At 37.3% G+C, this 21922-nt stretch overlaps 1 protein-coding gene across 3 annotated transcripts in view; it reads right to left on the minus strand.

Moving 5' to 3' along the window:
• Positions 1-793: 793 nt before the first annotated feature.
• The window catches only part of ME2 (malic enzyme 2), a 54310-nt gene continuing 33181 nt past the window's right edge, over positions 794-21922 (minus strand). For all 3 annotated transcript variants that reach the window (XM_032422747.1, XM_032422748.1, XM_032422749.1), the window contains exons 12-16: positions 21182-21324; positions 14144-14246; positions 6150-6220; positions 4997-5095; positions 794-1230 (exon numbers count right to left, since the gene is read on the minus strand). In XM_032422747.1, coding sequence (XP_032278638.1) covers positions 1063-1230; positions 4997-5095; positions 6150-6220; positions 14144-14246; positions 21182-21324 — 584 coding nt within the window. In that variant the 3' untranslated portion in view covers positions 794-1062. The remainder of the gene's footprint in view (positions 1231-4996; positions 5096-6149; positions 6221-14143; positions 14247-21181; positions 21325-21922) is intronic.

The following is a 21922-nucleotide window of genomic DNA, read 5'->3' on the forward strand; positions in this document are numbered from 1 at the left end:
TCATCTTCAGTGGAAAGAGTTGTCACTAATGGTATTCAAAGGAATGTATCATAAAGACATTCCAAAATTATCCAAATAATAAAGAGCACCACTACTGGAATAGGGGGGATAGCCTCTCTAGTTAAACATGCTTCATTCAGATGTGAAACAGGACTAATTTGTTAAAAGTCACATGATGTCAGTTATAATTTATATATTATATCCCCTCCTTTGAATCATCTAGAAATAAATAAAATGAAAATAGGTGTTTTTCATAATAAGCAAATCTAAATTTCTAGTTGGACAATAAAATCGCATTAATTGAAGCAATTAAATTTAAGACATTACCTTTATTAAATAAAAAAGTTACACTAGGATTTTTATACACTGTTGAAAACAATGACTATTTTGTTTATTTCTCTAAAGACAGCAGTACTTCCCATTTCTCTCTCATGATATTATAGTTAAGCCTCAATTTAGGTCCAGAAAATAAATAACAGGGTAGATTTTTCGCATTTCTCTATATTTATCAACTGGAAAGGAATTTCAGAGCATGAAGATAAAATGAGGCTGAAATAAAAGAACTTTTAGATACTGACAGTTTGTCCTTATAATCTGGTTAAATTTGGCTTCTTAAAATTCTATACTCATATCCACAGAAGTAAATTTCTATCTTAGTAGCCCTAAAAGAGCTGGGGAGAGAAGATTATTACTGTAGTAGTAAATAGCAAATACTTTGGCAAGCATGAACAATAGCACAAGTAGAGACATTTACAAATACATCTGTAACGTCTCTTTGATGTGGTGTGAGCTACAAATCAGAAGAAAAGCATTACGGTTATTTGATTGCGGGGTACTGGTGGGCATTCACAATGTAGCCAACACATTGATCCTCTATGGAAGTACAGATTCATGAAAAAAAAAAAAAAAGTCAAGCAAAGCAGTGGGGGAGAATAAAACACAGGAAAATACCACAAATTTGAGAACATTATCTTTTTTTTCTGGGAAAAAAAAAAAAAAAAAACAGAAAAAAAAGGAGGGGGTTCCCTGAAGCATGGAAAGTATTTTTCAGTGGGTGTGCCTCTATTCCGTTATCAGGGGAGGGCTTAATGAAGATTCTGGCCAGTCATACACGTCTGGCAGCAGGGAATCATATTCACTTCGCCATATTCTTTCTCTAATGTATTTGGCCTTGTCCTCAGGTTCTGGGTATCGGAAAGCCATTTTGTTAGCATACAGGTATTCTGTAACCTGAAAAATAAATAAGATGACTGCGTAGGCTCTGAGTATTAACCTGAGAGAAAAAGTACTATTAAAACCCAGAGACGTGAATTTAGAACGACATTTTTTTTCAAATTAAAAAAAAAAAAATAACATTACTTTGACTCATTTCAAAACATGTGGAAACTATTAAAACTTGAAAGATGAAATAAAAATGATCTGCAATTTCACCATAAGTTTGATGTGTTTTAAAGCCCCTCCCCCCCATCATTGGCATTTCCTTAATACTTCAACCTAACAAACAATTTTAAGCTCTACTTTGTGTCAGTCAAATAGCCCTACTTGGGCAACCTGGCTAGCCCATGTCCTTCCCCCACTTTCAAGTAGCATGTAGAAGAGTTTATTTCCTACCCACAGATGACTGGACTGGGGTGAAAACCTAACCTAATGTGAGCCAGGTGTTTTTGCTCTAGAATTTGGATTAAGAGACACAGAAATTATTATAAATCAGGTGTTGAACACCAGAACTATAAGGTCCAGTAAAGTTGGGGCTGGGACCTACACACGGAAACTCCCCACCACCATCATGGAGTGCCAGGCATGTTCCATGTGTTTTACATGTACAGCTCATTTAATCCTCGCACGAATCCTATGAGGTAAGTACTGGTAGTATTATCCTCAGTTTACATATGAGGACACCAAAGTATGAGGAGTTTAGGTAAGTAACTTGCCCAAGATAGTTGAATGAGAGCTGTGTCTCAAACCCAAAGCATTCAGATTATAGATCCCAGGCCCGAAACAGTTAAGCCAGATTACTTCCCACCTCATTTGGCTTGGGTGGCTTTCCGATATTTGTAAGCAAGCCACACAAAGCATGACTGGTGATGAGGATAAACCCTCTCTGAGCCTCAGTTTTGATGTAAAATGAGGTAGTACAGAAAGCTTCCTCACAGGATAGCACAGTGCCTATTATATAGTAAATTCTCAAGTTATGGTTTCATTTTAACTTAAAAAAAATACTGTAACGCATGATTTAAAAAATTCAAACAATTAATGCCTTTCTCCTCCTACTCCAATTCCCCTTTTTTTTTTAAGATTTTATTTATTTTTCATTTGAGAGAGCTAGAATGAGAGAGAGAGAGAGAGAGCACACGAGAGGGGGGAGGGTCAGAGGGAGAAGCCGACTCCCCGTTGAGCAGGGAGACCGATGCGGAACTCGATCCCGGGACTCCAGGATCATGACCTGAGCCGAAGGCAGTCGCCCAACCAACTGAGCCACCCAGATGCCCCTCCAATTCCCACTTCAACTGGTGACCACTATGAAAGTTTATTTCAGCTTTCTAAGAAAAAAAATTTAACCAAAAAATGAAGGTTATTAAAAATAACCTTTCATTCCAGGGACTCAACCTTACTGTCTTTTGTGATGAAAATGTGTTTCAATTATTTTCTAGCCTATTATAAGAAACATATTTGTACACACAGAAAAGGCTGGGGCAAAGCATGAGATCAGAGATGCTCACTGGCTGTGGGATGGGGTGAGGGATAGAAACAAAGCACTGCCTAGTCTCCTGATCCCTTGCTCTTAAAAAGGAAAACCTTAAGCCAATGAAGAAGGAGCAAATGCTCTACCCTGGGGAAGGGAGAAGAGGCATGACCCTGCAGCTACCTCCTGTACCAACCCCGAAGCTCAGGCATCTCCTTCTATTCCATCTGACCTTCCATCTGGACACACCGGTAACCTCCCGACTGGCTGGTATGTTCCAAAATCTGTCCCAAATGTAGTATGATTCTATCTAAGGCTGAGCTCTTTTCATCCTAGTTCTGGGCTCTAAAATCCTCAGTTGTTTTGCAACAGTAAGGTATTTAGACTCCTTAGCCTGGCATTTGTGTGTCTGTACAAGATGGCCTGAAGGTAACTTGCAAATCCCGTCTTATGCCATTTTTCTACCTATACTTTAGATTCTAGCTCAACTGGATTGGCTGTTATTTATTTTTTAAGATGTTATTTTAAAGTAATCTCTACACTCATCATGGGGCTCAAACTCATAACTCCAAGATGAAGAGTCACATGCTCCATTGATTGAGCCAGTCAGGTGCCCCTGGATTGGCTGTTCTTTCTTTCTTTTTTTTTTTAAAGATTATTTGAGTGAGAGAGAAAGCACGCAAGAGCGTGTGTGAGTGGTGGGAGGGGCAGAGGGAGAGGGAGAGAATCTCAAGCAGACTCCCCACCAAGTGCGGAGCCTGATATGGGGCTTGATCTCATGACCCTGAGATCATGACCTGAGCCAAAATTAAGAGTCGGATGCTCAACCAAACTGACTGAGCCACATAGGTGCCCCTGGCTATTACTTCTTAAATATATCATCCTCTAATTCCCAATCTTTATTTAGTTTATGAGTGTTAAAATAATGCAACAATATTTATAGTCAAAGGGGTAAAAATTTTATAATCATCAGCATATAGTCGAAAATGTGGTTGATAAATTCTACATCTAATCCTGATGTTTAAGAAAATCTTAGTAAACTAGGGATGAAGATTACTTCTTTAAAAAGATAAAAAAATATTTATTTCAACCAAAAGCCAGTATCACATTTAGTATTAAAATACAAGGATGCCCTTATCAACTAAGTTGCTTAAAACTCCTCTTAAAGGGGAAAAAAAGAGCAATACATAAAAAATGAAGAAAAAAATTACTTGCAAATGATTCAAAACTCAAAATTCCAAAAGAGTTAATTAAAAGAGTTAAGATTGCTCAACAAACTAGTTATCAAGTAAATTCATAAAAATTAATACCTCCCCTATATGCCAGAAATGATAAGTGAGGAAACAGATATGGAAAGAAAAATCTTCATTTATTATAAAGAACAAAAAAATTTTAGAAAACAATGAATCATGGAACACTACATCAAAAACTAATGATGTACTGTATGGTGACTAATATAACATAATAAAGTTAAATTAAATTTAAAAAAAAAGAACAAAAAAATTTTAAATATCTAGGAAAATAAGTGTTAAGCAACATACCACGTTTAGAGAAGAAAACAACAAAATTATATTGACTTAAAAAAAGAAACAGACTGCGCTGAGTGGGAAGAGGTACTGGTGGGGAGGGAAGAGCCAGTCCCCAAGACTCAATTTCATTAATTTATAAGTCTGATAGTTTCATACACAGATGCAGGGTTTTCTTTGAATTTAAAAAATTGATAGAAAAATTCATCCTAAAGAATGCACAATTTAAACAGATATGAAAATACTGAAAAACCATAATACTGGGAAACAAATAGTTTCAAATAATACACATTATACATACCACAATAATTATTATTTAAGATTTTATTTTTGAGTAATCTTTACATCAACTTACAACTCCTAGATCAAGTTGCACTCTCTACTGATTGAACCAGCCAGGCACCCACATACCACAATAATTTTAAGGGTGCGTGGGTGCCCCCCAGGGGCACCTGGGTGGCTCAGTAGGTTAAGTGTCTGTCTTTGGCTCAGGTCATGATCTTGGGGTCCTGGGATCAAGCCCCGCATTGGGCTCCCTGCTCAGTGGGGAGTCTGCCTGAGATTCTCTCCCTCACCCTCTGCCCCTCCCCCTGCTATCTTTCTCTCTCTCAAATAAATAAATAAATCTTAAAAAAAAATATTGTGGGTTATATTTTGGGAGTAAGAAAATGGGTGATCTAAAATTTCTTTGCACCCTTGAAATGTTTCAAACTTCTCTCTAATAAACTTGTGTTACTTAAGGAAACATCATTAAAACTTATGTGAAGAGGTATAAATTAATACTTACTTTAATAGCAATGTTAATAGAAACTTCCTGAATATTAGCAAGTGGTGGGTAAAGTCTCCCTTGAGCTAGCTCTTTATCTGTCAACTGATTTGCCAGAGCCTGAAGAGAAAAACAGCATTTTATTTTATTTTTTTAATTTTTTATTGTTATGTTAATCCCCATACATTACATCATTAGTTTTTGATGTAGTGTTCCATGATTCATTGTTTGCATATAACACCCAGTGCTCCATGCAGAACGTGCCCTCTTTAATACCCATCACCAGGCTAACCCAGCCTCCCACCCCACTCCCCTCTAGAACCCTCAGTTTGTTTTTCAGAGGCCATCGTCTCTCATGGTTCATCTACCCCTCCGATTTCCCCCCTTCATTCTTCCCCTCCTGTTATCTTCTTCTTTTTTTTCTTTCTTAACATATATTGCATTATCTGTTTCAGAGGTACAGATCTGAGATTCAACAGTCTTGCACAATTCACAGCGCTTACCAGAGCACATACCCTCCCCATTTTATTTTTGATTGTTTAAATAACACAGAATAAGGACCTAATAAAATGGAAAAGGGGTTTGGGGAGGAGAAAATACAGGTAACATAATTCTTATTTTTAGCAGGAATATACTTAAAGCACTGCAGAGATTAAAACTGTTCACCACTAAACAAGAAATAACCAGATTGAAAGGTTTATTGACATATTCTACTTAATACCTACAAAGTTTGGCATAATTACATCAGTTACTATGGAAATAAACATTAAAATCTGTATTAATGTGAGTTCTTCAAAACTCACACTACAGTCTGGTGCTCAGACCAGCCCACTCCAAATAAACCAGTATTTGTCCACTAAAAAAATGAAGGTGTTACATTTTATCTATGCTGTCATAATATATTACCTTCAGATATATATATACACAACAGGTACAGTATGTGTTATATATATGAAAGGATTCATAGCTTAACATTCAAACATTTGAAAAATCATGATAAAAAATTAGTCTTATGCAAAAGTAGATAGCCAAATCAAAAAAGCAACAGATGAATAACTTCCTTTCCATTCATAAGGCAGATTTAACCCCTTTTCTCTCTCTGCTTTTAATTAAAATCCACTCATCTTTATAATTCATCCTGATAAAAGAGCCAAACAATATTTAAAACATTTACCTTTGCAGCTTCCAGGAAAACATGGTCACTAATATGCCGGGTGTTACAGAGAATAACAGCTAAAGCCACACCTACGAAACATTTTAAATAGTTTATTTAGTAAGGTCACTTTTCAAATTATGAAAGGAACCAAATAAATTCCTAGACTTAAAGCAAGTTAATGGTAACACTACCCCCCAGACAGCCACCCCCCTCAAACAAAGCAGCCAAGAGAAAACAGAAATCTGAGAGTGAAAATCAAATGATCTTAGTTAACTGTTACAATTCTTATCTCCTAGAATAACTTTAAAAATATGAAATGGTTTTTCTCAATTTAGTTTTTACAATGAGCAAAATTGCAATGCATACAATTCATCAACACTTGTTACAAGAAACATCAATTCCCAGCCCACCTTTAACCCTTCCACTTCTTGTTCTGTAGAAGCAGCTACTTTCAATTCTTTTAGCTGATTATTTTTATATTTCTCTCTCTCAAACAGCTTGCTTGTATGTCTCCTGATTGACGTCCTGTAGGAAATAAGTACTTGGCTTTCTTTCACATTTCCAGCCTCGTCCCCTCTTCCAGTATGGTTAGAGCACCATTTTGGCTGAATCAATCAGTAGTCAACGTTTATATTATGGCTTCATGAGTGTTACTCACAGCAGAGCCATTCTTAACACCGTGTCATGACTAGTTCTCCCTTCTGCATAACTTTTGGTTTTCCCTGAAGTTACTCTCCTGTTCTCCTTGTTTTACTTTTTCAGTACTTAAAATTATTTCACACTGAAACACTCATTCGATTGCCTGAATCATCCAGTATCTCAGTCACCTCACGTACTCTCTTCCTACATCCTCTAGAAGAAACTCTGCTGCCGCTACCATCTGGTGCAGCTGCTCTCCATCCCAGATCTGGATCAGTCATCCTGGAAAATCCCTTATGTTCACGGGGATTCCCTTTGTTTCTTTCTGAGTTCACTTCCTAAATCCCACCTCTTCCTAGCTTTTTGTTACTCTCTTTTTTTGGTAGGACACGGTTTCCTATAGTGCCCCCCTTTCAGTTCCTCTTCTGAAGATGCTCCCCTTTACCACCCCCCTTTTTTTTTTTTACTACTTTCCACTTATTTGATAGTTTGGGTTTAGAATTCTAGTTTGGAAATAATTTCCCTTCAGAACTGTGAGGCATTATTTCAATACCTTCTAGCTGCCAGCATTGTTGTTGAGAAATCAGTGCCAATTTGATTCCAGATCCTTTTCGGTGATTATCTTTTCACTGCATCTCTGGAAGTATTACGATCCTTTTTCGTACCGAATATTCTGCAGTTTCCCAGTGATGTGCCTTGAGGTGCATGACTTTCACATACCACATCTGGCACTCAGTGGGAGGCCCTTCCTATCTAGCAACTTGGGTCTTTCAGTTTGGGGAAATGTTCACGAAGTCTTTGACAGTTTTCTTCCTTCCACTTATCTGTTCTCTCCCTCTACAATTGTTTTCTGATATTGTACTTTCTGGACTAGTCCTCTAATTTTCTTCTTCTGTTTTCCATCCCTTGTTCTCTGCTTGTTTTTTAGGTGATTTCCCCAGCTTTTTTTTTTTTTTTAAATAATCCTTCTGCTATCAAACTTTTCATTTTCAAGAGTTCATTTTTGTGTTCTAATTAAAAAAAAATTCTGTCTTGTTTCTGGAACATAATATTTTTGTCTCCATGAGGATATTGATAATTTTTAAACTTTCCTTCTCCCCACCTAATCCCTGCTTCTTCCTAAACGGCTTTTTAACTTGTTTATTTTAGTCTCTTTTATGAGATAAATTGTTCATATAAGAGACTTACGTTAGCTGACCAGTAATCTTTGAGTGTTTTTCATATGTAAGGGTTAGGAACTAAAAGAATGATTGGTAGCCATGAGCATGAGGAGGGGGCTTGCCCACTCTGAGCATCACTGTGGTGACATGGCTTTCAATCAGCCTACTTTTTGGCACCTCCCTCCTCAACTTTGTCTGGTGTCTTCCAGTCTAGAAAGTCTCAGCTTTACAGCATTCAAAGAGTATCCCAACAGTCTTTGGCCAGAGTGGGGCAGTACAGTTATCCACTTAATCAAGGATGAGAAGGAAATCAGGTGGTTAATAGATTCCTTATTTTAATCCAGCCTCTAGATAATATATATATTTCAGAAAGTAGAGCATTTGTTCCATCTACAGTTAATATAGTTGCTTAAATGTTTGGGGCAAAATCTATAGTCCTCTTATATTTGTCTTGTCTATTTCATGTTCCTTCCTTTCCTCTTCATTCTTGACTGTTGGATTTTTTTTTTAATCATTTCATTTCCTCCCCCAACATTCTCTCACCATAGTTGGGAAGTTTTTCTAGTCTTCTAGTGGTTATCCTAAAATTTATAACATGCACCCTTATGAAAACTCCATGGCAATCTCTAATTTACCCTCCCACAAAATCTTTTCGCTCTGGCTGTATTCATAGTCTTCTCTTTGTTGTTGTTTGCTGAAGCCTCACAACGATGTTCCTAGATGCGGCCTTCCTTTTATTTATCCCACATGGGTTTCACTGGGTTTCATGTCAATATTGTGTATTGATGTCATTGATCAGGTTCTAAGAAATTCTCAGCCACGAAGCCTACAAATATTGCCTCTGCTTCATTCTCATGCTCATCTTCTGGGACTATACAATAAAGTATATCAATTAAAGGTATATATCTGTTTTTCTATATTTTTCTTTTTTTGGTCTCTGGATCATTTCCTCTGACCTTACAGTTTAATTCTCTTTAGTCTAATCTGCTATAAGCCTCATTCACTGAGTTCTTAAATTTATTTTATTTTTCAATTCTACAATTTAGTGTTCCTTGGCTGAATCTTTCAAGCTTGGCTTTTATCTCCATAAACACAATAGCATATTTGTTTCATAGCATCTGTTTGATATCTAGAATTCCAGAGTCTTCTTGTTGTTTCTGATACTTTTGGCTTCTGCTGTCTTGTCTCTGTATGTGTGTCTTTATTTTTTATTTTTTAACTGGGGGTGTATTTCAAAATTTGTGAAAGTAATTTGAAGAAAAGGATAGTGTTATCTTGTTCCACAGAAGATTTCTGTTCGCTTCTGCAAGTCACTTGTGGATGCTAGTAAGCCAGAACAAAGGCTTGAGGTCTTCTAGATCATCCGTGTGACAGTGCAAACTATACCCATATTCCAAGCTACAGCCTTTAGGGTTTCAGCCCACTAGTGGTTCACATAGAACCCCATTCTTGGCAGATGCCAGACTCTAATGCTTGCCCTCCTTCCAGGAGAAGCATGGTTTTACTGCTCAGCCACTTCTTGCTGAGAATACTTCCAGTGCAAAAGTCCTTCACATGCTGGTTTTCTGAGCTCTAGTCCTCTCCCTACTATTGATCCAGAATTCCCGAGGATTTTGTTAGTCAGTATCTTATTAGCCTTTGGACCCTTTTAAGGCTTTATTTTTGTTGTTACTTCACCCAGTTATAATTGCTGGACCAGGTAATTCAAACATTATCGGAGCCTTACATTTTTTTTTTATCAACAGACTTTTGGCCTCCTGCTTTAAAGTCCATTTTTACCTCTACTACCAAGTCATTTTTACATCTATATGTATAGTGCTGGTAATGGTTAATAATAAAGTTAGGACTTTGTAGTGTTGTATAAAAACAATCAATTGCCAAGTTCCTTATTCGTCAAATAAGATACAGAAAATGACTTTGTTAAAATCAGCAGAAAAGTATTCTTTTCCATGCTGTTATGCCTTTATGCCACAGAAATATTGTTGGATAGAACAGATTGATTTTGAACATTATCAAGTTCTAGAAAGAGATCACTGGTGATGGGAGAGTTCCTATTACAGACACTAGGTCTCAAGAGCCAAGCACTTGTAGACATGAAATGGCTACATGGGAGGAAAAAGGAGGAAAATTCATACACAAAAGCACTGGGATATTCACAGGCTAAAAGTCTTCTTTACTTTGACAACAGTTACAACGTGCTAGCTTGATGCTAGCCTACGTACACTAGAAATCCACCTGTCATGAAATCTGAGTTAGAGCCTACTATCAGCTCTTCAGGGAGAGGCCCACAAGAAGACAAAGGAAATTCAGGCCAAATCCAACAGTCTTTCATTAAAATGAATGAACTAAGGATCACCAGAAATTTATAGAAAATGAACAGCACAAAGGAAGAAATATTTAAAAGAATCTTAGCTCTCAGAAGAAACTCAAAAGGATCCTGCAACCTTTTAAAAAAAATAAAAGTGGCTATGAAAAAAGTGTGGCTTTAGGATTAGATAAAGGTATTGGGAATAAAAAAAATAGTATTTGAGCCTACTGAACTGATGATATGTGATATTAAGCAAATGTTAATTTCATGTGGTATGATATGAGTATTATGGTTATGTTTAATTTAAAAAATTACTTTTTTAGAGATACATACTGAAGTAGTTATAAATGAAATTATATGATGTCTCTGATTTGCTTTAAAATAACCCAGTGAGGAAGGAATGGGTAGGAAAATATGGTTACATGTTGGTAACTGCTGAAATGTGGGAGACTGGAACATGGGACTTCATTCTTCTCTCTGCTTTTGTGTATGTTTGAAAATTTTTATAATTAAGAAAAAGACTTTTTTGTTGTTTCTAGTTTTTACTTTAAGTAGGCTTCACGCCCACGTATGGGGCTTGAATTCACAGCCCTGAGATCAAGAGTCGCATATTCTATGCACTGAGCCAGCCAGGCACCACATAAAAAAAGACTTCTGAAACGTACACTGAAAGTGCTAAAAAACAGATGAATGAATGAATGCCACAGAACTCCCCCACATTACAGAATAAAAAAAGGCAGAGTTGAAAATGTGAAATATAATTTACAAGTCAAGGACAACAGAGGTATTTGACCATGGTCTAACATAAGTTCCGTAAGAGAAAAACAGAAATAATGGAAAGAAAGAAATGAGAAAAAAAAAGTTATAAAAATCTTTTGGAAAAGAAGATACAGTGACCTGGCCCCCCCACAGATATGCATAGTAAATGGAAATAAGCCCAAACCTGGATGCATCCTAGTAACCTTTTGGAAATCTAAAGATAAAGAGAAAAATTTAAGTATTTTTAGGGAGAAAAAGCTAGTATGGATAAGGAAATGAGAATCTCAATGACATCAGATTTCTCACAGCAACACTAAAAGTGGAGAAATATTTTCAAAGATCTGCGGGAATGGGTGTTCAATCTACAAATCTCTACCCAACCAAACTATCAAGTGAGAAGACAAAATAAAGACATTTTTAAGATATGTGAAAACTCAGGAAGTTTTCATCCATGCTTAATAAAAACACTTTTTCAAAAGATGTGCTCCAGAAAAATGAGACCAAGATAGAGAGGAATAGCACCAAGACAGAAATGGCACTTATGCATGAGAGAGAACAACATGGGTCACAAGAAGTAGTCTGCTATGCGGGGCGGCTGGGTGGTTCAGTCAGTTAAGCATGTGACTCTTGGTTTCGGCTCAGGTCATGATCTCAGGGTTATGAGACTGAGCACCGCATCAGGCTCCCTGCTCAGCAGAGAGTCTGCTTGGGATTCTCTCCCTCTGCTCCTCCCCTGATATGCACTCGTGCTCTCTCTCCTTCAAATAAATAAATAAATCTTAAAAAAAGAAAAAGTAGTCTGCTGTGGAGCAGGATCCAGAAGAAATGAAGAAATTAAAGAAAGATTCACTATACTTGATACTTGAAAGACTTTTACTTTGAGTTTAATAAAAATTTTGTAATATAGAATTACATATTCTACTATATTTATCAAATCATACTCCTGTTTAGATATAAATAATATATAATCCTATAATTTCAGAATCAATCCATAGACAAAGCACAGAAAATAATAGAGCACAACGTACATGTCCAAAAACCCTCTCTACAATGTAGAAATATTGACTAACCAAAATTGAGAGATGGAATAAGAACAGATAAAGCTAAATACCAGATTTTTCAACAGTGGCAAGCTAACAAAAACTGTCATAAGTTGCTATCAAAAGTTTAGATATGTTATATAAAAAATAAAGGTAACTACTAGGAAAACTAAAAATAGTAACACAAACTGAAAGGTAGAGAAGCAAGGTATTAGGAGGTACGTGTACACTATTATATTGAACAGTGGGAAGTTCGTACATATAGTCTACAGCTAGAATCAAGATAAGGGAAGATAAGTGTATCAGTCATGATGGCAAACCATCAGAAAAACTCAAAGCAAACCACTGACAGTGGTTATAGCTGAGAAGTATAATAAGGAGGTACCAAGTGGGACACTTGGACTGTTTCCATAGTTTGGCTATTGTAGATAATGCTGCTATAAACATCAGGGTGCATGTATCCCTTTGAATTAGTATTTTTGTATTCTTTGGGTAAATACCTAGTAGTGCAATTGCTCAATCATAGGGTAGTTCTATTTTTAACCTTTTGAGGAACCTCCATACTGTTCTCCAGAGTGGCTGCACCAGTTAGCATTCCCACCAGCAGTGCAAGAGGGTTCCCCTTTCTCCACATCCTCACCAACACCTACTGTTTCTTGTGTTACTGATTTTAGCCATTCTGATGGGTGTGAGGTAAGATTATCTCATTATAGTTTTGACTTGTATTTCCCTGATGATCAGTGATGATGACCGTCTTTTCATGTATCCATTGGCCATCTGTATGTCTTCTTTGGAAAAATGTCTGATTTATGTCTTTTGCTGATATTTTAATTGGATTATTTGGGTTTGGGGTGTTGAGTTTTATAAGTTCTTTATATATTTTGGATACTAACGCTTTATCAGATAGGTAATTTGCAAATATCTTCTCCCATTCTGTAGGTTGCCTATCGACTGATAAATGGATAAAGATGTGCTATAGGGCACCTGGGTGGCTCAGTCGTTAAGCGTCTGCCTTCGGCTCAGGTCATGATCATTCTAGCCCCGCATCAGGCTCCCTGCTCAGTGGGGAGCCTGCTTCTCCCTCTCCAGCTCCCCCGTGCTTGTGTTCCCTTTCTTGCTATCTTTCTCTGTCAAACAAATAAGTAAAATCTTAAAAAAAAAAGAAGATGTGGTGTATATATATATATATATACACACACAATGTAATATTACTCGGCCGTAAAAAAAAAAAAAGCATGAAATCTTGCCATTTGGGACAACATGGATGGAGCTAGAGAGTATTATCCTCAGCGAAATAAGTCAGTCAGAGAAAGACAAATACCATATGATTTCACTCATATGTGGAATTTAAGAAATAAACGAGCAAAGGGAAAAGAGAGGGGCAAACCAAGAAACAGACTCTTAACTATAGAGAACAAACTGATGGTTCCCAGAGGAGGGGTGGGTGGTGGGGATTAAGGTGGGCATTTGTCCTGATGAGCACTGGGTGTTGTATGGAAGTGCTGAATCACTATATTGTACACCTGAAACTAATACTACACTGTATGTTAACTAACCGGAATTTATTTATTTAAAAATTTTTTTTATTTTATTTATTTGACAGAGAGAGACAGCTAGAGAGGGAACACAAGTGGGGGACTCGGAGAGGGAGAAGCAGGCTCCTGGCTGAGCAGGGAGCCCGATGTGGGGCTTGATCCCAGGACCCTGGGATCATGACCTGAGCTGAAGGCAGACGCTTAATGACTGAGCCACCCAGGTGCCCCACTAACTGGAATTTAAATAAAAACTTTTAAAAAAGGAGGTACTGAAGGCAGAGATAAAGAGGATTAAATAATTCTATAACATTCTGTTCTTTTTACACTTTTATATACCATATACTACATTATTTCTATAATAAAAACAAGTTTAATGAAAAAGATGAATAAATACATTTATAGGGAAAATAAAGCAAGTTGGATTTGCTGAATTCCTTGAGTTTCCCTAGACATACATACCAAAATTCTATAAATACTATTGTTCATTTTAATCTTAAATTCTACGTAATTTCGTTAAGTATTTTAACGTAATTAACGAATACTCTTTAACATAAATAATGGTGGCACTTACCTGGAAAAATATACACATTGTTTCCTTGGCCTGGTGTAAAGAGTTGCCCGTCACTGAGTTTCACTGGCTCAAATGGACTGCCACTGGCAAACAAACACCTTCCCTGTTAAGAAATGAAATAACCTCAATTTGTAACTTAATGTGGACTAAAATTGAGGTGAATCAAAACAAAATTAAATCCTGTACTAAAAAAGACCAATGTATTACTTGCGAACAGGCATAATTTACTATATAACATAATCCTTTCATTAAAATTCTTATCAGAATGAGTTTTTATGCATACACACATTCAAATAAAATTGAAAACTGTCCATTAATAAACCAAAAAACCTCATGCTTCTCATTCCTTTAAAAAGTTTAAAATGTAGATGGGCCAACAAAAGCATCCCAAATAATAAAGATTGCTATAAACATCTGTGAATGAAGGGGAACACATCAAAAATTACACTGTGATCACTGACTATACATCTACTATTTCTGGCTCTGTACCAGGTGCTTGGTATGTATTAACTCAGTTTAGCCTGCACAAAAAGTCTTAGGAGATTATCATCATCTCCATCTCACTGATATAAAAAAAAAAGAATCTCAGAAAACTACAGCTTAGATTTCCAAGTACTCTGTAAAAAGTCACACATTACAATTGTAGAGGTTAAACTTGAATCCAGATTTTTTTTTTATAACTCCAAAGCCCATGATCTTTCTATTATGCTCATAATGCCCCCCGTCGGGCAGTTTACACAACAGATGTATGGTATAACCCCACTATTACCCCAGAAAAATACAGCATGTTGCCTTGTTGAAGAAAAGTAAGTCTCCAAATTTGTTGTATCAATTTTAGTACTGTGCTCAACAATGGCATATAATGTTACTAGCATATTCGATATATTTTTTAAAAAGATTTTATTTATTTGAGAGAGAGAAAACAAGCGAGCGCACAACAGTGGGGGAGGATCAGGGGAAGAAGCAGACTCCCTGCTGAAAAGGGAGCCCCATGCGGGGTTTGATCCCAAGACCTTGAGATCATGATCTGAGCCAAAGGCAGACACTTAAGCGACTAAGTCACCGAGGCGCCCCCATATTCAATATTTCTAAGAGAATTAGATACCTGTGAAATTGAAGAGGACCTGAAAGTAAATTTATAAATCCTTTATTTTTTTAAAAAATATTTTATTGATTTGAGAGAGAGTGAGCAAGAGAGTACATAAGCCGGGGGGAGGGAGAGGGAGAAGCAGGCTCACCACTGAGCAGGGACCTAGGGCTCAATCCCAGGACCCTGGGATCATGACCTGAGCTGAAGGCAGATGCTTAACCAACTGAGCCACCCAGGTGCCCCTATAAATCCTCTGAATATCATTTCCCTGCCACAAATCCCATCTGTTCCACTCCTCCTTGGCAAAAAAACACAAAGAGCAAGAAAACAGTAGTTCTCAAACAGGATAATCTATCTTGGAATACTTGAGGTATGACTAAAGTAACATGTTTATTTTTTAATTTTTATTTATTTTTTTAAAGATTTATTTATGTATTTCAGAGGGAGAGAGAGTGAGCAGGGGGGGAGGGGCAAAGGGAGAGGGAAAGCCAGTCTCAAGCAGACTCCACACTAAGCACAGAGCCCGACACCGGGCTCAGTCCCACAACCCTGAGATCATGACCCAACCTGAAATCACGCTTAACCGACTGAGCCACCCAGGCACCCCAAAAGTAAGTCATGTTTAAACAGCTACCTGGATTAAGTAAGAGATGGTTTACGGAAAACTGAACTATCTCCACACAGTAGGATGGACAAACTGACATAGCACCTCAACACTGGACAGAATAATAATTGTTTAGACAATGCTTTGTCTTCTTTTCTCTAGATCTAAAGATGTGTATTATACCAAGGCTGATTATTCTTTGAAGTACAGTGGATCCTTGGCATTAGTGGATTTAACACTCAACAATTTGACCCTTTGGACCATCTGAAGGTCTACAATGTATATTAATTATTACTTTTACAAGACCTACTTTCAGTTTCAAAGTGACACAAAGTGTAGAAGCTATCTACCTATGCTAGTGCTGGGCCCAGGTGACTATCCTGAAGCTACAATGTCAGGTGGCTGTATCATTTTCTACAGAGAGCTATGATCATTTTCTACCTGTTCTAAGCATGGTTCCACTTGTGATGAAATTGTGTTTCTTTGAAGATTAAAGTCAGTTCATGGTTAATGCCATATATCATTACAATGATAATGCTTATAATAAGATAGATTATTTTTGTGATACCACTAATTTTAATAGCTTTATAAAATGGCTTATACAATATAAGCTCTTTATAGGAAAAATGTTACATTCTAATGATATCAGTAAATTTGGAGATTTAGAAAGACCTTGGGTATCTTCTCTAGAATGGCAAGATTCTACAGCAGTTCATCTTCTTCAGGCTATTTTTTTTTCTTTCATAGTCAACCTATAGTTTAAATGTGGCTGGATCTCAATGATAACCAAGTGTTCTCATTCTGAAGTTCAAGAATTAAAAAAAGTATTTTTCTCACTAAGAAGCAGAGGGTGTTAGAGTAACACCAAGACTTCTCTCTACTGAAAACAAAAGGGCACTAAAAATTTAAGAGGTAACTGCAAATACGTGATTTATGCCATTATTTTATGTAACACTAAGAAGGAATTTATGTAAAATTAAACTATGACACAATGATTTTTTATCATTTTTAGGAGGTAAATACAATATTGAGAAAAAATTTGCATATTAGAATTGATGGAATACAACATATCAAACTAGTCTCCTTGGAGGATTTTTATTCATTCCAATAATGCACAGCTCTTATAATAGTATTTATTCAAAAAATAAAATTCTTAAATGTTTGGGCAGTCTTCTAGTGATACACTACTACTGCCCAGAACATTTACATTTTTTATATTTCCAAAATGCCAAAACCCACTGATACGTTGAGTATATTTATCAGTTGTTGTATAAGACTAAGATTTAATTTGGAGGCACAATAACCACTAGTTTTAAGTAGTAAAGACTGGTAAACAGGATACCCTACTTTGTAAAAAGATAAGACAGTATACTAAAGAGACTGATTTTTATTTATTTACTTTTTTGATATCTGGATGCTGATTTTGTGGATGATTTCAAAGAAAAATATTTCAATAACTATTAGAAGTTTCAGTGATTACTATAACTGTTGGAAACCAATAGTCAGGAGAATTTATTTTGACTAAACTGAGTGGCAATATGAAGCGAAAGGAATTTAGAGGGCATGTATGTTATCAAAATAAATTTTTTGGCAGTGAGAAAAAAAGAACGCTAAAGACATAAGGAGCATGAATACTCAGTCTGGAAAGTTCTGAGAAGGTTCTGCTTTGGCAATGATCTAGGCTGTTTCACACCAATTCTCCCTCTGATAACAATGAGAGAAACTGGATAAAATATATTAAAAATATCTGTTAAGAAAGCAGCAGTGCTATTAAGATAGTGAGAGCTCGGGTGTGGGAGATGCAGAAGAACAGGAAAACAAGGTATGCGAGCCCAGCACTTGAAGCTTTCCCCCTCAAGGTGACTGCGGACTTCAAAAGCAGTATCTGTGGCCGAGAGCCTGAGCAACAAAGCTTTCAGGAGCCTCACAATGACACAGAGAGAAAAGTAAAGTTCAGGGGCTGCTGGGGATGATGGGTGCTAATAAATACCCCAGGACTTTTGATTCATGCCAAAAGGGGTACACACTGGGAGAAAGGGTAAGCTGTGGAAAAAGAGCAGGCACCCCATGGACTGCATCCTGGTTAGATTATGGTGAGCTGCTCCGGACCAATACCCACCAGAGGAAAAGGGAAGACCCCTTCATCCAGAGCCTCAAATTACTGCTACAATTTTTCACCCATACCATCTAGCATTCGACAAGGAAACAAAAAACAAAAATAAAACTAGGCTTACAAAAATACAAGATGGCATAACCAAGAAAAAGAAAGACAGATAATAGAAATGGACTCCCAGAGAGTAAGGTATTTCTTGCTATCAGACATTAACTTTAATCATAATTCATATATTTCAGAAATTAAATAACAAGATAGAATATTTTAGCAGAGAACTATAAGCTAGGCAGAAAGATGAAATAAGTATTCTAAAAACACTGCTAAAAATTGTGAGGTGTGATAATGATACTGTGATTATATCTTTAAAAGAACTCTTAACTTTTGAGAGATACACTGTAATATTTATAATGAAACGATATGATGTCTTGAGATCTGTTTCAAAATAACCCAGGATGGGTAGGATGTAGAAGGAACAAGACTGATGAAGAGGTGATAATTAGTACACCTGGTACTGGCGTATGGGAGTTGACTAGACTCTCCTACCTCTGTATATGTTCGGAATTTTCCATAATAAAAGATGTTTTTAATAGAGTGGGGACAAAAACATTTTTTTTTTTTTTAAAGATTTTATTTACTTATTTGACAGAGTGAGAGATAGCGAGAGCAGGAACACAAGCAGGGGGAGTGGGAGAGGGAGAGGCAGGCTTCCCGCCGAGCAGGGAGCCCGATGTGGGACTCGATCCCAGGACCCCGGGATCATGACCTGAGCCGAAGGCAGACGCTTAACGACTGAGCCACCCAGGCGCCCGGGGACAAAAACATTTATCACAGATTTGTTACCTATTCTGAAGTACATGACCTAATAATTATTCCTGCTGGGTATCACTGTAAATGAGCCTTTAAATATTACTTCCTGGGGCCGCTTAAAGATCACTTACAAGAACAATACAGAATGTGGTTACATTGTGGAGATTAAAAATATATCCCTACAGAACAGTAGGAAAAAACCCACCTGTCCTAATGGTATATGAGCAGATACTTGTAATTGGTATATAACCCTATGGCAGTGTCAAAGAATTCAAAAGAAATAAATGTGGTTTTTTTTTTTTTTAAGATTTTTTTATTTGACAGAGAGAGAGAGAGAGCGAGAGCAGGAACACAAGCAGGGGGAGTGGGAGAGGGAGAAGCAGGCTTCCTGCCAAGCAGGGAGCCCAATGTGGGACTCGATGGATCATGACCTGAGCCGAAGGCAGACGCTTAACGACTGAGCCACCCAGGCACCCCAAAAGAACTAAATCTTAAAGATTTGGATGAAAGTAAAACTTGTTCCTGATAGCTGTCAGATGACTGAAAACAATGACCTTCCTAAAGACAAACACCAATGGTGAAGATATGTTTGAAGAGTAAAAAGAATTGTTTTATTAAATGTGAGGGCAAGGAAGCAGAACTGATTATTTCTATAATATGCCATTTAAGTCTGTGTCACTAATTAGAAAAATAGTCAAATCAAAATTCTACAAATGAAAAGTATAATAAAATTAAGACCCTAGCAATAGATTAGCATAGCTAAAGAGTATATGCAACTGGAAGATAAACCCAAAGAAAATCACCAGATTAAAATCCAGTATGCAGGGGCACCAGGACGGTTCAGTCGGTTAAGCTTCCAACTCTTGATTTCGGCTCAGGTCATGATCTCAGAGTCGTGGAATCAAGCCCTGCGTCAGGCTCTGTGCTCAGCATGGAGTCTGCTTGTCCCTCTCTCTCTGCTCCTCCCCCTGCTCTCGCTCTCTCAAATAAATAAATAAATAAAAATCTTAAAAAAAAAAAACCACACAGTATGCCAATAGGATGGAATACGCAGAAACCAGTGTAAGAGATGCATGAGATATGTGAACACGTCTGACACTCTACAACTGGAGACCCACAAGAGGAAGACAGAGAACGCAGCCAACTCAAGTATTTCCAACACAGACCACAAAAGAGGGCAGGCATCAAGATACAGAGCTCTACAGTCCCAGATGGAATAAATACAAACACAACTATGCCCACTGTAGCAAAACCCAAGACAAAATGATGTATCAAAAGGAAAACAGAAGTCATGGGGCGCCTGGGTGGCTCAGTCGTTAAGTGTCTGCCTTCAGCTCAGGTCATGATCCCAGGGTCCTGGGATCGAGCCCCACGTCGGGTTCCCTGCTCAGTGGGAAGCCTGCTTCTCCCTCTCCCACTCCCCCTGCTTATGTTCCCGCTCTCGCTGTGTCTCTCTGTTGAATAAATAAATAAAATCTTTAAAAAAAAAGGAAAACAGAAGTCAGAAAACAATAGAATAATATCTCTACTGACTTGTACTTCTATGCACAGTGGAAAACTATCCTTCAAAATGAAGGCAAAATAAAGAGATTATTAAGAGAAATTCATCAGATCCACACTCAAGCAAAGTTCTGGTAGAAGGAAAATGATCCAAGATAAAAGCACAGACATACAGGTCAGACAGAATGGCAACAAAAGATACTAAAATGTATCGAAATGAATATTTTATGTTTCAAACAATAACATCTTTTGGGATTTAAAATATAATGAAAATGCACAACAAGGGGTGCCTGGGTGGCTCAGTCCTTAAGCATCTGCCTTCAGCTCAGGTCACGATCCCAGCGTCCTGGGATCGAGCCCCGCATCGGGCTCCCTGCTCCACGGGAAGCCTGCTTCTCCCTCTCCCACTCCCCCTGCTTGTATTCCTTCTCTTGTTCTCTCTCTCTGTCAAACAAATAAATAAAATCTTAAAAAAAAAAAAAAGCACAACAATAGCACATAAGACATGAAGGTGTTAACATGGAGATATAAGGTAATTATTTTCCAGAATCCATACACGCAATAGTTTATATTAGAACTTGATGATCGGGGCGCCTGGGTGGCTCAGTCGTTAAGCGTCTGCCTTCGGCTCAGGTCATGATCCCAGGGTCCTGGGATCGAGCCCCACATCGGGCTCCCTGCTCAGCGGGAGGCCTGCTTCTCCTTCTCCCACTCCCCCTGCTTGTGTTCCCTCTCTCGCTGTGTCTCTCTCTGTCAAATAAATAAATAAAATCTTTAAAAAAAAAAAAAAAAAAGAACTTGATGATCCATGGGCGCATACTGTAATCTCTACAGTTAACCACGAAAAGAATTATGCAAGAATGTATAACTAAGGCTAATAGAAGGAAAACAATAGACACAACCAATTCATACAATTATTAGTACCTCTGTAAGTGTATATGCTTCTTCAGCCGTGCATTCAGCCATTGCTGTAGGATTGCTCAATGCAAATATTATAGGCCTTTCATTGATATCAGCCATGGCTTTGATTACAGTAGGAGTGAAAAGCCGGCCAGCTCCTGCAACTCCTATAATACATGAGGGGGGAGAAAAGCAACTTCTTTACATGTACCATAAAACAAGTCTTATCAACAGCATTTCTACAATAGGTTTAATACAACAAAAGCACAGATTTTGTATTGCTGAGAAAATGCCATGGGAACACAATCTCAAATCTGAAAACAGCAATAAAATGCTAAAAATTTTCACTAAAATATTTATTGTTTACCCCAAACATAGTAAATTGTAGGAAATAAAAAAAAGAGTATGACTATCTCCATCACTGTCTAATTAAGATAAAACTTGCTACAACATGAATGAACCTTGAGGACATTATGCTAAGTAAAATAAACCAGTCACAAAAGGACAAATACTATATGATTCCACTTATATGAGATACCCAGAGTAGTCAAATTCATAAACACAAAAAGTAGAATAGTGATAGTGAGGGGCTAGGGGAAAGTATTTGTTTAATGGGTACAGAGTTTCAGTTTTACAAAACGAGTTTTGGAGACCGGCTGCACAACAATGTGAATGCGCTTAACACTACCCGATTGTACACTTAAAAAGGGTTATGATATATGCAACTGATGAATTACTGAGCTCTACATCTGATACTCATGATGT

This window comes from Phoca vitulina, unplaced genomic scaffold (genome assembly GCF_004348235.1).
Source record: "Phoca vitulina isolate PV1807 unplaced genomic scaffold, GSC_HSeal_1.0 scaffold27, whole genome shotgun sequence".
Lineage (NCBI taxonomy): Eukaryota > Metazoa > Chordata > Mammalia > Carnivora > Phocidae > Phoca > Phoca vitulina.